Here is a 16337-nt window from a genome sequence, read left to right as displayed (position 1 = left end):
GGTATCTTCTGTGACCTCACAGTAAAACTTCTCTTTACTTATAAAGTTGCTAACACTTTACTTGCATTTCAATTTTTGCTTTTGCAGTAGGGGTTGATGACTGTTCACGTCATCCTTTGTAAATTGATATCACCAATATAACATTAGAGAATGTGAGGAAGCAGATGCAGTAGGAGTCCCTCATGTGCTAAACAAAATGGAAAATTGATTCCACACTGTTGATTTTTATGTTATTGTTTTATATATTTATATGTTATTATTTTATATGTTGATATTTTTATCTTTTTATTTTATGTTCTGACTTCTGCATAAGCTGAGTCTTTCAAATAAGCTAGATGGAATTGCAAAGATAAAATTCTCTAAAATTTCATTGGAGCCAGGAGACAGCAAGTGTTTCTTCTTTGTGCTAATTCTGTCTACTTTTTGACAATTCAAAATAAGCACAACAAAAGGCGTTCTTGATGTTTCATCTTAAAACTGTGGCCACATGGAACAAATTGATCCTTGAGTAGTCACTTTTTATGGGGTTCAAATTATGAGTTTGGGGAACAACAAATAGAAATACTATAATATAATGCAGGATTATTAAAGGGAAGAGACTTTATCTTAATTGCTTTTAGAATCACATTCTGCTTATATGATCTTTTATTTTTTTTCTTTTTCTAGTCTGGGTCTTCCTATAAGACCTATGCTGGAAGAGCAATAAATAATTAGAAAACTGATCCAAAGGCTGATTAGTAAAGAAGTTTTGGCCTACTTCATTTCTAACTTGGGCCACTTTGCCTCATCAGGGCAGCCTGATTTTCCCATCCAACAAACTATAAACTCTTTACACTGGGACATTATCTAGATCTGATGTTCAATTGACTTGAACCCCATTGTAACCCAGAGGTTCAAAGTAGAATTGAGTCATCAGTCTCAGATTTCTCCTTAGCAAGTCAAAAGTTCTTGTCCCAACACCCCAGGCTCACATCATCTTTTCCATCTGACTATATATATAACACTTTTCCATTGTGATTCCATAGAATACTTTATTTGCCTTTCTTTAGCATAGTTATTCTGAATTATTGGACCCTGTAAGGGGATAATAGACACAGTATGTGGCCATGAGGAGTTCATGCTGAGAGTCATTGAGACCTGGGACAACAGGAAGGTCCATACCAGAGTGCTCTGAACTCAGGAAGGAGCTCTGGCCCTTCTCTCTCTTTGTTCTCCTGCCTTTCATCCTTATCTTGTTGAATATTCTCAGGAAGGCCCTTTTGTCCTTACCCCTCTGCCTTTCATCCTCATCTTGTTCAAGTGTCCCAGGAAGGAGTTCTGGTCCTTATCTCTCTACCTTTCATCTTTATCTTGTAGAAGATTCCACATTTTTCCAGGATACTGACCTTTTGTGGCATACCCATTATACTGCCACAGGCCTGGAGATGAGGGATGCTGATACAAGGGGACTAGGCTTATATATACCCTTATTTCAACTATGTGAGTCAGAGATGTAGCGTATACCTGCAATAAACTCCTTGCTTATCTCTCACTGGCTGACTTTCAATATTGAACATGCGGGACATGTCCGGCAGAGCTCCCCGAAGAGTTGTGTGAATTAAACTGAGACCCGGCTGCCCAGAGTGGACCGCAACAGGACCCCAAATGTTATCTTTCTATGTGTCTTCTTCACTTATAAATCTCTAATTTCATTTAGAACATGGAGAACAATCTCTAAATATTTTTCTCTAATATCCAGTTGAGTACTCACATCAAATTAAATAAGTTTTTGTTATATTAAATAAGCTATTTCAGTCAAGAATAGGGACCTGATTTCTGGCATTAGCTTTTTCTACCCCAATAAGGTTTTTATTTATTTAAATTTGCATGTTAGTTATCTTTTTATTTGCTTATTTATTTGCACGTTACTAAATTCTTCTTGTAAGAGTAAACATAATCCCCTTCCTCCCACAAAAATAGAAAAATCTCACAAAAAATAAAGAGAAAGTAAAGAAAAAGTAAAGAATTTTACTTCAGACTGTGTTCAGATTCTATCAGCTCTGTCTCTGGGATGGATTCTGTTCTTTATCATGTTTATCAGAAAAGTTGCATCCATATTTTTTCCCCACAGTTGCCATTGCTAATTCTATTTCCCTCTATCCATTCCTCTGTCTATTCTGTCTCCTTTTACTTTGTCATTCCACAAAAGTGTGTTATAGGGTAGATAAAAGGTGCAGAGAACAGAGTACCAAGCATGGGACCTGGAGGACCAGAGTCTAAATCATGCCCTAGACACCCAACAACTACCAACTTCATAGTCTCAGGAAGGCCACCCAATCCTACCACCTTGAAACAAAAAAAAAATGACTATTTTCTATGAACATCTTCCCTGTCCTCTATTACCTATATACCCTCCCCTTCTCTAACACCATTTTCTCATTTCCATCCTCTCCTTTTTACTCTAGGGTAAAATGAATTTCTAAGCCCTATTAAGTGTGTATGTTGTTTCCTCTCTGAGTTATTTCAAATGAGAATGGAGGCCCAGTCATTCCACCTCCCCTTCTCCCCTTCCACACCATTGCAAAAGCTTTTTCTTGACTCTTTTACAAAGTATGTTAGCCCATTCAAGATCTCCTTTCCCTTTTCCCCAGTACATTCCCTTTTCTCCCATTGACTCCATCTTTATAATCTATTGTACTTTCAAATTCAGCTCTCTCTCCTGTGCCTAGTCTGAATTTGCTTTTTTAATAGCTCTATTATTCTAGATGATTGCATTGTCTGTACTGTTTGTATCTGTGGTCCACTCCCTAAGCCTGAGGCAGGATCTGGGCTGTCCTTGTCTAGAATCTAGGGCCATCTTCTGCCATTCTGATTCTTATTTGGTCACTGGACCTACATGGCTCCTGATGAGAAAGTGAGGCTAGTATCTTAGCAGAGCTTCCCCTCCCCCCCAACTCACATCCAATTCATTTACAAATCATAGCATCACCTGATGTCATGATTTTCATGGAGAAAGGTGGATACAATCAAGGACACAGAACAAGATCCAGAGTAATGAAATCACAAAATCCTCCTTTTTTGTCACCAAACCTATACACTCCTAAAAAATATTTTTATACAGCATAGCCTTGATGATGATCACTCGATTGCATGTCATGAATAGACCAAACTAGCCTCCTGACAAGGAAGGTATTTTCCAGTTTTAATTAATTATATTTTGTAATTCAGCTCCCCAAAAGGAACCCAAGGTCCATCCATAGTAGATTATATGCTTTTTCCTTTCCCTTTTTCTTTGCTCTCTGTTATTGGAATGTTGTATTCTTATATCGTTAAACATTTAACTATCATAACCATTCTTCAATATCTTGAATGAAATGTTATTTCCTCTAAGGAGTCTTTCATGATCTGTTTTCACATTAAATAACCTCATATCCCTCTGAATTAACAAAGTTCAGTTTTGGAAAAGATAATGATTTGTAATAAAAGTTTGGAGGTTTTATTTCAAATCCCAGTTTGGATACTTATTTGTTCTGTAACCATGGAATAGTCATTTCACAGGTCTGATGAATACCCCTTAATATTTAAAATGGATATTAAAATTTAGTTTCAAAGTTTTGGAGAAAATGTTAAGAAAGTTTTAAAGAGATGGATAAAATCAGTTATTCTGATATATTTATGAGCAATGGCTTTATATTTTGTATAGCTAACATACACATAACACAATCAGAAAAGAGCAAGATGTTGGGAAAAAACAGAAGCCAAAAAAGAAAGGGAATTGCAGAGAATGTGATGGATAGATAGTGTCACAAAAACAAGGACAGACTTCAAGAGATAGAGGTTGATAGAAGAAAAAACCCAGAAAGACTAATATAAGCTGTTGCAAAGTGAAATGAGCAGAACTTGGAGAACATGGTAAACAGTAAGAGAAATTTTGCTACATGATCAACTAGGAATGACAGCTACAATTCAGTGCAAAGACTTATAATGAAAACTGCTATCTACATGCTGATGGGAGTCCAAATGTCAACGGAATACTACTCTAAAATTTCCTACATTTCTCTTATTTTTATTTGTTTATTTTATTTTTTAAGTTTTCATTTTGTTTTTTTGAAACATAGTTAATATAGATGAAAAACATTCCATTATTACACATGCATAAATGAAATCTAATTACTTGCTTTTTCAAGGAAGGGATTGGGAGGGATTTTGGAATTCAAAATTTAAAAAAAAGAATGCTAAAATGTGCTACTATATGTAATTGCTAAGAATGTACAAAATTATCTCTTGTATAAATAAATGAACTACAGATATGAATACAATTAATCTAAGATATCTCTAGCACATGTCATCCCAATAGAGTAAGGCAAAACATAAAGCTAACTGGGAGGTGGGTACCTACAAAGGTATATTGACACTGGTGAGTAGTTAATAAGTCCAGGGAAAGACTAAGCCAGTAGTGAGGCCATCATTGTTGGGTCTTTCATTAAATATTTGTCCCTTTCCTTCCCATGACCTTTTCCCTCAGATGATAAAAGAATTTAGTATAGAACTCTGAAATTCAAGCATTCAAAATCATTTTCATGTAGGTCATATGTGAGTATTTGACTTAATCAATTATAAAACTATATTTTCCAAAAAGAAGGAAGAAAAAGTTTAATCTTGTCTAATGGTATATTCCAGGACATATGACATGTAGGAGATGCAGGTCTAACACAGTGTATTGTTTCTGCTGATTTGTCTCATGGTTCTGATATGGAATCTTTTCATTATTGCCTCCATTATCACTGACTGAAACATTTGCTCTTCTGTTTTACTGTTTTTTTTTCCCCTGAGACTGCTCCTTACTGAAAATCTGTTATGTCTCAGGGCTTGCTAAAAAAAAAATGCATTTTAAATCTTTTAGAAGGGCTTGAGGTCAGGAGGACCTGAGTTCAAATCTACCCTTAGACACAATAATAATCTGTGTACCTTGAGCAAGTCACTTAACCCCATTGCCTTGCAAAAACCAAAACCAAACCACATAAATCCTTTACTGAGAGTCTATCCACTTCCCTCCTTGGCAGCATGGATCAGGATTCTTCCTTCTCTTCTTTGAAGCTACAAATTTTGCTTTACTAAGCATTATGACTGCTTTGTGGCCATCTTTATCCTCTTTAAGGACATATCCCCAATTTCAGATGGGGAGTACAACACAGTCTTCCCCTCATTTTTCTACTAGTTATACTATCTTCTTCCTGTGGCTATTGTACCACACACTACTCTTTCCTTGATTTTTTCTATTTCTTTTATATCCAGCACAGTTACTAGCAAAGTGTAGAAATACAATGGATGTTTATTGACTATTGATAAGGAATGGAGACTCCAAATAGCTTATACTTTTATGGCTGATATTTTCAATTTATCCAAATCTGCATGTCACTATTTGGGTTTTCTTGGCAAATACATTGGAATTATTCTTTTGATAGACTATTTTGCAGATAAGGAAAAGGCTAAGGTACACAGGATTAAGTGACTTGCCCATGATCACGGAGTCAATATATGTCTGAGGCCTGATTTGAGCTCATGAAATTGAGTCTTCCTGACTTCAAATGTGTATTCTATAGGACCACTTAGCTAATCAATTATTCTATCCCTTATTCAAATGATCAGTATGAACTGTTTTAGATTTATATAATACATTTATTTTTAGGTTTTGTTTCATTTTTTTTTTGCAAGGCAGTGGGGTTAAGTGGCTTGCCCAAGGCCACAAGGCTAGGTCATTATTAAGTGTCTGAGGCCGGATTTGAATTCAGGCACTCCTGACTCCAAGGCCAGTGCTCTATCCACTGCGCCACCTAGCCGCCCCCTATATAATACATTTTAGCTAAAAAACTCATTACACATCAGAAATGTCATCTCCTTTAAGATGTTCCTCTTAAATTTGTTTGTTTCCCTTGCTCATCTCATCTTTGTTGTTCAGATTTTTTTTGACTTGGTAGACATTTCAAGTGTTCTGACTCTTTGATTATAAGTAAACAATTGGACCGCATGTCTTTCATCTAGTTTAATGATCAAGGATGCAATTGGAGATTCAAGAGATATGATTTTTAGAATCAGTTTTACCACTTCCTAGGCATTTCACCCTTATGACCTGATTGTCCCTCATTCCTTGCTTCCTCTGATTATGAAGGACAAGATTTATAAAATTAGCATTTTAGATTATATAAACTGCATTGCTCCTACCAGAGCCAACATTAACATCCATATCTATATAATCTCTGGATATTATTTATTTTTGTGTGAAAATAATTCATTTCCTCTGATAAGCTACTATGAAGGTGAACAACTAGAAGAATTTTTGACTTTGAAAAGAAATTTGGAATGGTGCTGTGATTTTATTTCTACAGGTGTAGCCACTGGCTCCTTGATTTCCCCTCATCTGCCTATGAGGAATCATTATTCAGACTCAGGAAAGCAAGAGTGGAAATAAAAAAAGAGTTAATTAAAAGCGGTTACAACACATAAGAAAATGGTAGGTAAAGTTAAGAAGAGGTTAAGGAAAACACACAGATTTGTTAGGTCAGTTGGCAGACTAAACTGAAGTTTGCAGAGAGAGCTGGAGAGTGAGGCAGGCAGTCATGAGGCTTGGGTTAACCAGGCCACATGGTAAAACCTATGGACCTCCACATGTTTTGTTTTTTTTTTGGTTTTTGTAGGTTTATGCAAGGCAAATGGGGTTAAGTGGCTTGCCCAAGGCCACACAGCTAGGTCATTATTAAGTGTCTGAGGCCAGATTTGAACTCACATACACCTGACTGCAAGGCTGGTGCTCTATCCACTGTGCCACCTAGCCACCCCTGACTTCTACATGTTTTAATGAAGAGCCAGAGAAAGACCCATCCTTCTGGATGGGAGACCAGAAGAAGCAAGAGAGACCAAGGGAGTACCTTTTTCCTCTTGAATACCCCTCCATTGTATGCTGGACAGAGGTGGTGCTTGGGGAGTGGTCTTTCACCTTGGAGTCAGGTAACTTCCAATGGCAATCTATGTGCTGGTCCTTCCTATCTCAAGGTACTTGAGGTCCAATTCTAACATTTCCTGTCCTCCAGTGATCAGGCCAAAGTTAAGTCAAGGTGGAAATTGAGGATAAGATACAAAAGGGTCAAGGGGAGACAGGATACAATCAACACTGTCCAAGGGAGGCAGAATCTCAAGGGTAGGGATCTCCACACGTTTGAAAGATTTTGTTTCTGCTAGTTCATAATTCTCTACATCATTTCCTCTGCATCATTCCCTTCTCAAAATTATTCAGGGCTCAGATTCTTCTGGGCCTTTCATAGTCCATTTGGAGATGAATATATTATAGCAAGGACTTCACTGAGGCAGGGTCCAGAGAATAGTTGGCTGACACAGATAGCTGACATTCTGCAGAGGCTGGTCTCAGAGATAAACAGCAAGAGAAACAAACCTCAAGCGGGAAAACATTGAGCAAACAAAAACCAGAGATATTGTAACAGAAAAGGCTATTTAACAGAGGTTCAATTATTAGGGAAAAAACTAGAACATTTATAAGGGGCAAGAATTATACATTATAGTCCTAAGCCAGTATCAAAATATCTTTTACAAGAACATGGGTTCCAATATAACACAGATTCATTGATGGATACCACAGAATTTGTAAACAAAAGCTCAAAAAAAGCATTTTAAAAACTGCCTGTAGCCCAAAAGTACTTTGCAACAAAATTTTCTATTTTAGCTTTGGCCATGTTTAGAATGAACAAAAATTCTAGTTGAAGAATGGATGTCTCCTTTAAAGCCATTAAATATGCCAATAGGCATTATCCTGATCCACTGCCTCACTCTCATACTTAATTCTGATGCACCTGGAATGATCATGGCAATTTGCTATAACAGAGCAGAGAGGGGACACAAGTACATGATCCCTTCTGAAGTCATACAGAGACAATCCTTTTCAATGAGCCAGGTGAGGGAACTTTTAAGAGAATCCTACCCCAGTTGAGGCCAGAGTCGTTATTTCAAAGGTCACTTACTCCATCTGCACTATTTAACATCAAACTCCAGAGGGTTGGCATATTGTCTTTCCATTTTATCATACCTGATGTCAGGAGATCAATTATCATTATGTTATAATAAAGCAATTACCTAAAACCAGAGTTTCAGGTGACTTGGGGACTAAGGAGAACCAAGAGTGTGCCAGGCTGTAATTTGGTATAAGAGATCCAGGGAAATAAGTATAATTCAATTGTTGCTCAAGTACCTAAGGACAGTGCTGTAAATGAAATGCAATAAATATGTAATTGACTTAATCCACTATAAAACTGTATTCCCCAGTAGGAAAAAAAGGAAAGTTCAATCTTGTCTACTGGCGTATTCTAGGGCATATGACATGTGGGCGATGCAGCTCTGTGTTCCTGCCGATTCACCTGGTGGCTCTGATACGGAATCTTCTCGTTATTGATACCACTATCACTGTCCCAAAATGTTGCCCTCCTTTTTACTTTATTTCCCCTGAGTGACTGACCCACAATGGATATCTGTAACATCTGAGTCTTGCTTAAAAATGCATTTAAAATCCTTTACTGAGAATCAACCCACACCCCTCCCTGACAGCATAGATCAGGATTCTTCCTTCTTCTTTGAAGCTACTAAAGTTGCTTTACTCATGGTCATGACCACTTTGTGACCATATTTATCCCATTATAACCCCTTCTCCTTTTTAAGATGGGGAGTCCAACACAAGCTTTCCCTCATTTCTACTAGTAACCACCTTCTTCCTTCAGCTATTGTACCACATAATCTCTTCCCTTGATCCTCTTCTCTTTATTTCCTTTATATCTACCCCAGTGATTAGCATAGAGTAGGAATTCAATGAATATTTGTTAATTATTGACTAAGACCCTCAAAAACTGAGGCGGCCAATAGCCTCTACTTTTATGGCTGATATTTTTCAGTTTGTCCAACTCTTCATGTCACCATTTGGTTTTTCTTTACAAATACACTGGAATGATTCCTTTGATAAACTATTTTGCAGAACAGTGTAAGGTACACAGGATTAAGTGACTTGCCCATGATCATGGAGTCAATAAATGTCTGAGACTCGGTTTGAGTCATGAAATTGAGTCTTCCTGACTTCAGATCTGGTACTCTATAGTGCCACTTAGCTAACCAATTATTCCGTCCCTTATTCAAATTATCAATATAAACTATTTTTTGATTTAGGTAATATATTTTAACTAAAAATCTTAGGACAGTTCATAAATGTCATCTCTTCTAAGATGTTCCTCATAAATTTGTTTGTTTCCCTTACTCATCTCATGATTGTTGTCCAGAGGCTTTTGGATTGGCAGACATTTCAAGTGTTCTGATTCCAGGACCATAAGTAAACAATTGGAGAACATGTCTTCCAGCTGATTCAAAATTTAAAGGACACAACTGGGGATTCAAGAAATGTGATTTTAAAAATCAATTTTACCAATTCCTAGGCATTTCATGTATAGTGTCACTTTCTTGTCTCTTATTCCTTGCTTCTTCTGATTATCAAGGACAGAATTTATAAGATAGGCACTTTGGATGAAATAAACTGCATTGCCCCTGCCAGAGTCAGCATTTATCATCCATATCATCTATATAATCTCTTGATACTATTATTGTGTGAAAAGAATTTCTTTCATCCAATAAGCTACTATGAAGATGAACTACTGGAAGTGGTTATTGGCTCGGAAAAGAAATTTGAAATGGCATTATGATTTTATTTCACCAGGGACCTCCTAATGAGAAAACTGTGTCTACCAAAGAATATCAGCAAGACAAGAGATAGAGATAGAAGTAGAAATGGAGAAAGAGAGAAAAATAATGTGTGTGTGTGTGTGTGTGTGTGTGTGTGTGTGTGTGAGAGAGAGAGAGAGGTAGTGATACAAATGTGAATGCAAAAAATGGATTATAGAAAAAATCAAAGAATGATTCTATATAAGAATGCTACAATATCAATAGAGATTGATGCAATGATATACAAATATGCATATATACATATGTCTCTATGTACATGGTGTGTGGCAAATGTATAAAATATATAAATTATATGTATATATTTGTAAACATAAAATAATATTTTATACTCATATATTGTGAATATATGTAGGTATATAGAGAGACAAGGAAATAGATATATAAATAGCTAGAGATATACGCATACCGATATCATCATTCTGCTTAACCACACATAATATTCTGTACCTCAGGCTTTTTCCCAACACTTACCTCAACCTGAATCCCACATTAATATTATAATTCTTTCTCCAATCTTCCAAATGTTTCATCATGAAATCTTACAATTCAATCATTTTAATATCATTGCCCAAACTCAGTGTCCTTGAATCAATTGACCTGGAATAATCTTACTTCCTGACCTGGAGATAAACCTCTATCCATTCACCTGTAGCATACACACACACACACACACACAAACACACATATAGACAAAAACAAATGCATTGTTGTACTCCAATTTTCCCTTTCCCTTTCAATAACCAAAAGTGAAAAAGAAGTAATAGATCTAGATTTCTCAGAATACATGGCAATACATGAATTTTGAAGGCTTAAAGATATATAAACACTATCTTATTTCTAATTTTCAGTGAGAAACAATAATATTTGCTTTATTTTCTAAATTTCCATTTTTATCCTCAATTCATTCTAAATGTTCATATTTTAATCTATATTTAATGAATTTTAGTCTAAAATTGTATTCTAAATTTCCATATTTTACACTGAATTTATTCTATATTTCCATATTTTAGTATAAAGAAGCTAGGAGATTTAGTGTCTACTTCAAGTCATTCAAGAGTGACCTCGACCTAGAGTACCTGGTACACTATCTGTATGTATTTTGATATATTTACATATATATATTTTGTACAAAATTCCACATAATATCATTTCATTAATATATGCATTCTGTATACATATGTATTGACAATCAAACATAAATACATACAAATATTAATAAAATGATAGCAGGTAGGGATCTGGCCCCAAAACTCCAAGTATATATATATATATATATATATATATATATATATACACACACACATATATACATGTATATGTGTATATGTGTATATATATATAATGAAGATGTTAGATGTGAATATTTATATTTATATAGATGTTTAGTTAGAGGTGGTAGTTCGATAGATAGACAGACTTGAACATAGCTGTATACTCAATATTTTCTTCCCTTCTTTCCTCTAAAGAACATTTAATTGAAAACAAGTGAAATGGACATGCATTTTGGAAACATTAGCATGCTACAATGGAAGATCCTCATGGACTAAGGAAGCCCTAATGCACCATATAAGATTAAAGGATGAATTCCTTCCTCCATATCATGAAAAATAGAAGCTCTTTCTTAAATAATTATACTCAAGGGAAAAGTCAGAGAATATGTGGATAATAAAGATGAGATTAAAACCTGGATTCCTTTGAGGATTTCAAAAGCATTTTTCCAATGGACTCTGTGCAATATATTTCCACTTGTTTAAGGTTTATCAATTATTTGAGCAAATCTAGTAGCTTCACATGGTTGTGAGGAGCTTGTCTTCTAAAACTCCACATGAGAACAGAAGCAATTTAGTGAGGATAAAGAAAATCTTTGGATGCTGTCAGGCACCTTAGATTTAGTGAGGGAAAAAAATCATATACTTTAGAAAGGAGATATGCCACAATTCCTCTCAGGTAATTTCTTTCTTTCTTTCTTCCTATCTTTCTTTCTTTCTTTCTTTCTTTCTTTCTTTCTTTCTTTCTTTCTTTCTTTCTTTCTTTCTTTCTTATATTGACATTCAGGATGGCCATTTTGTTTAGGTAATTAAGTGGTTGTTAGAATTCTTGGGTTTGATTTCTACATAATGACATTGTATCATAAAGAATCAGTACAGTATAGGAGACTTGAATTAAAGAAAAATGCAATTTAAATTGTTTCTCTTGGAGATGGCAATGGAGTAACAGAGGTCATAATATGCTGCTCACAGAGTATTTGGACCATGAACATGAAATTTGCAAAATATTTTACAAAAGAGTGCAAGTATAAATTAAAACACAATTATTATCATTCTGCCCTACGTAAACAGGCATCGTTAATGGTTCAAGTTACTTCAGATTGGTGTATTTTGATAAATTGTATGAACTTTTATCAAAGTGGAATAAAATCTTCTCTACCCCTCTCTCAAGGTTATAGGTAAGTACCCTTTGAAGGAATTCCTATGGAAAAAATGTTTTGAAAATCTAACATATTATGAACAAATTTTGTGTAAATAAAATAATTCTTGCTATATATATATATATATATATATATATATATATATATATATATATATATAATTTTATCACTATTAATGTTATTTGACAGGAAGCATTATAGTTGCTAGAGAAATGGTCTTGTAGGAAGAGATTTGGATTCAAATCCAGATTGTGACAGAAAATCTGTTTTTGCTCCTCTTGACAAATCACTTAACTTGCCAGAACTTGAGGGCTTTAAATTGATGTTACTTAATTTAATTGATAACACTGAAGCTGCAGGAGAGACTTTCTGTCTTGTTAATCCCTCCTTTGATAAAAATCATAGATATCATGAAATATCATTATCAGCAATACAGGAAATGCATTGTTTGCATAAGTAATATTATGACCTTTTAAAATGATCTGATTACCTCTGTAACATAGTGAGTAAGAATTGATTGAATTTCCTTGTCTTTTTATGCAATATCCTTTTTCTGTGCTCTCCTTTTAGAATTTGATAACTTCTATGCAAATTGTTGCAAGAAGAATTACAGGACCACAGAAGTCATGGACAATTGTACCATCATCTTGGAATTTTTACTGATGGAGTTTTCCAGTATCCGAGAGCTGCAGGTTTTACATGCTATTCTTTTCTTAGTCATATATATGGTAGTTCTCATAGGAAATCTCCTTACATTCACTGCCATTGTCACTGATCCACACCTTCATTCTCCAATGTATTTTTTTCTGAGCAACTTAACCCTGTTGGATCTTGGCTGCATATCGGTCACTGTTCCAAAATTCATTGTGAATTCCTTGACAGCTAATAAGTCCATTTCTATTCTTGGCTGTGCTGCTCAGATATTCTTCCTTATCTTCTTTGATGCAACAGAATTTGCTATGCTTGTGGTTATGTCCTATGACCGCTTTGTGGCCATCTGCCACCCCTTACACTATGGAGTCATTATGACACCACACCATTGTCTTTGGGCAGCACTTGGTTCATGGACCAGTGGGCTTGTATATTCAGCTCTACATACAGGGAACATGTTCCGTTTGCCTTTGTCAGGATCCAATATGATCCATCAGTTTTTCTGTGATATCCCTCATGTCTTAAAGGTCTCATCATCTGAGGTTCATAATACTGAGTATGTACTTCTCGCCACCAGTTCAACTTTACTTTTATTCTGCTTTGGCTTTTTAATTATATCCTATACTTATATATTCTCCACTGTATTTAAAATGCCCTCTGAGGAAGGTCGTTACAAAGCCTTGTCTACCTGTTCACCACAATTGATTATCCTCCTTTTATTCCTTCTTGCTGGGATAGTCACAGTCTTGGGTCCTATATCAGACACTTCACCAGTCCAGAATCTTCTGATTTCAATGACCTACAGTATATTGCCTCCATTCATGAACCCTATTATTTATAGTCTGAGAAACATGAAAATCAAGGTTGCACTGCGTAGAATAATCAAAATTATCTTTTTTCCCAAATAAGTAAAGTCTATCATTGAAAAAATAAAAAATCAAGGCAATAAATAAATAAAAAGTACAATAAAAAGAAATAAAATAATTAATCTAAAAATAATATTAATAGTAAATATTTTGTGTACAAATAAAAAAAATCAAGAGCCAAAATATTCAGCTTGGATAATTCCTTCATTTCAATAAATGAATGATTCATTAAAAAGAAATTTAAATAAATACATTCTATGGCACCCCATCAATATAGTCTTCATTTAAAAATTCATTTTACTATGGACCAGATTCAATGGATTGAAATCAATACAAGAGTAAATGGAAGATAGATTGTTTAAATTGGGAAATATGATAGAAGAATTCTCTTCAAAGAACACACTTTGGTTTCTCATTTAGATGTCTTTATAGGTCCTTTGTTACACACCAGAAATAAGTTATAACCTTTAACTATTTAAATGAACTTTTATTTCAAAATTATTTCAATTGTTGTCATGTTCATAGAGCCACCCATGATGTTCCATTAAAATATTCTTATTAATGAATTTTTTAATATCTTATTGTCATTTCAATTTTTGCTTGGGAAGAAGAGATTCAGGTTGAAAGGACTGTTCATAAATTGATTCCCCTTATACTAGTTGATAACATTAGAGAATGTGAGAGAGCAGTGGTAATAAAATGCAAGTTGGATCTAAAATCTGTTAGTTTTACTGTTTTGACTGCCTTGGAAGATATGTACTTCCAATTAGCTTGAGAGAATTAGAAAACCATTATTCTTTGAAGCTATTTTAAAAAGTGAGATAAGATTCTCTGAAAGAAATCATTGGATCCAGGAGCCATCCTTTAGGAAGGTGAGCAAACCTGACATTTGAAAAGGTGTCTAGTAATGGAAGGGGAAAAAAGCATTCTTGGAGAATATGTTCATAGATTCCAGAAACAAGAAGGAAGTACATGTGGATTTCCTCCATTTTCCATTACTACTGATTGCCTAATAATGTTCTAAGATGAGACAACTCACTTGCAGCGAAATATCATATTTAACAAATAACAGATTCATTGTATACTGACAGAGGATAGACCTGTGGGAGAACAAAATCAGTCTTTCCTGTTGGGAAATGAATTAATAGGAACAGAAGCAGGAAGCCGAGATGACTGAATTTCCCAGCAAACACCTTGGAGCCAGGTAAAGCAGGATCATCATATCTTTCGAAAGCAAGGGTCAAACATACCCAGCTCTGCCTGATAAGCGAGTTGCCTTTAACAAATGAGTTCCCAATAAATGTGCCTCGACAACTGTATTCTATGTGTTCCCTTTTTCCCTATTGTTCCCGTCCACAATTGTTGGACAGTGCACCTCACACTTATGGGAATAGGGATATTTTGTTCATAGTAAAATACTAGTAACTGCCTTCGCTTTGAGTTAATTATGCTTCCTGCTTGTTAAATTGAGTCTACCACTTGGTGATTCAAAGTATGCAGACCTGATCATGGTCTTAAAGAATAATTTTAAAATTTTGGTCCTATGGAACATCTTGATTATTGAACAGTTGTCATTTGAGGGACTCAAATTCTGAGTTTGGGGAATAATACATTGAAGTGCTGTAATTATATACATGTTTATTAATGGGAAGAGACATAATCTAAATTATCTTTAGAATCTCATTCCTCTTGTTTTGCATGATTATTTTATAAAATTATTATTATTACATATTTTAGTCTGAATCTTTCTTTAATAGCCAACTGGAAGTGCTATGTGTACTCACAAGTCTGACTCACATGCTGATTAACACGGTCACTTGGACCTGCCTTACTTCTATCTTGTGTCACTTGACCTTTCTAGAGCAGCCTAATCTTCTTATCTATTCCCATACTATTGACTTTTCATGCTGGCACCAGATAGAGTTCAGAGGCTCAGCTGGCTTGAGTCCCATTGTAATTCTGAAGTCCAAAGCTCAAGTGAGCCACCAGTCTCAGTTTTCTCCTTAGCAAATCTTAACACATTCTGCTTGCATCATCTTTTCCCTCTGATTATATACGAGATTTTATTTGTGCTTTTCTATCATAGCTATTCTGAATTATTGTATCTTAATGTTATCTTTCTATGTCTTTTTCACTTATGAAACCTTCAATTATTTGAGAGTAAGAGAACTATTATATCATATTTATTTATAATTTCTTCCCTAGTATCCAGCAGAGTACTCAGTCAAGCTTAATAAGTGTTTGTTATTTTGAGAACTTTTGAAAGAGTATAAAATATATTATTTTTAGAGTTATTTTAGTGAAGATTGAGGAATGATTTGTGGGATTAGCTTTATCTTTCTTTTTTTCTTAAAATTAATATGCTGTGTTGTCTTCTGACCTTTCAAAGATTGCATTTATTTAAATGTTTGCATGTCATTTGCTAAATAGAATATTGATTCCTTAAATTAATGTATTATTTTTGCTACGTTTGCTGTCCTGATCTTAGCACAATTCCTCATCTTTATCAAATACCTACTGAATATTTTGTTAGTCTGAAACATAGTCTATTATTAGGATACTATTCATATGATACCTGCTACATAACACAGTGGGTAAATCCATTTAGGTCCTAACATAATTGTTGA

The 16337-nt window shown here is 34.8% G+C and overlaps 1 protein-coding gene across 1 annotated transcript; it reads left to right on the top strand.

Annotated features, from left to right (window-relative positions):
* Window positions 1-12819: 12819 nt before the first annotated feature.
* On the top strand, window positions 12820-13752 carry LOC141516654 (olfactory receptor 14I1-like). Its single transcript, XM_074227651.1, has one exon. It carries the CDS (start codon window positions 12820-12822, stop codon window positions 13750-13752), a length of 933 nt encoding a protein of 310 aa, XP_074083752.1.
* The last annotated feature ends 2585 nt before the right edge of the window (window positions 13753-16337 follow it).

This window comes from Macrotis lagotis, chromosome 3 (assembly GCF_037893015.1).
Source record: "Macrotis lagotis isolate mMagLag1 chromosome 3, bilby.v1.9.chrom.fasta, whole genome shotgun sequence".
Classification (NCBI taxonomy): domain Eukaryota; kingdom Metazoa; phylum Chordata; class Mammalia; order Peramelemorphia; family Peramelidae; genus Macrotis; species Macrotis lagotis.
The sequence above is the reverse complement of the archived record's forward strand: the minus strand, read 5'-3'. Positions and strand labels throughout refer to the sequence as shown.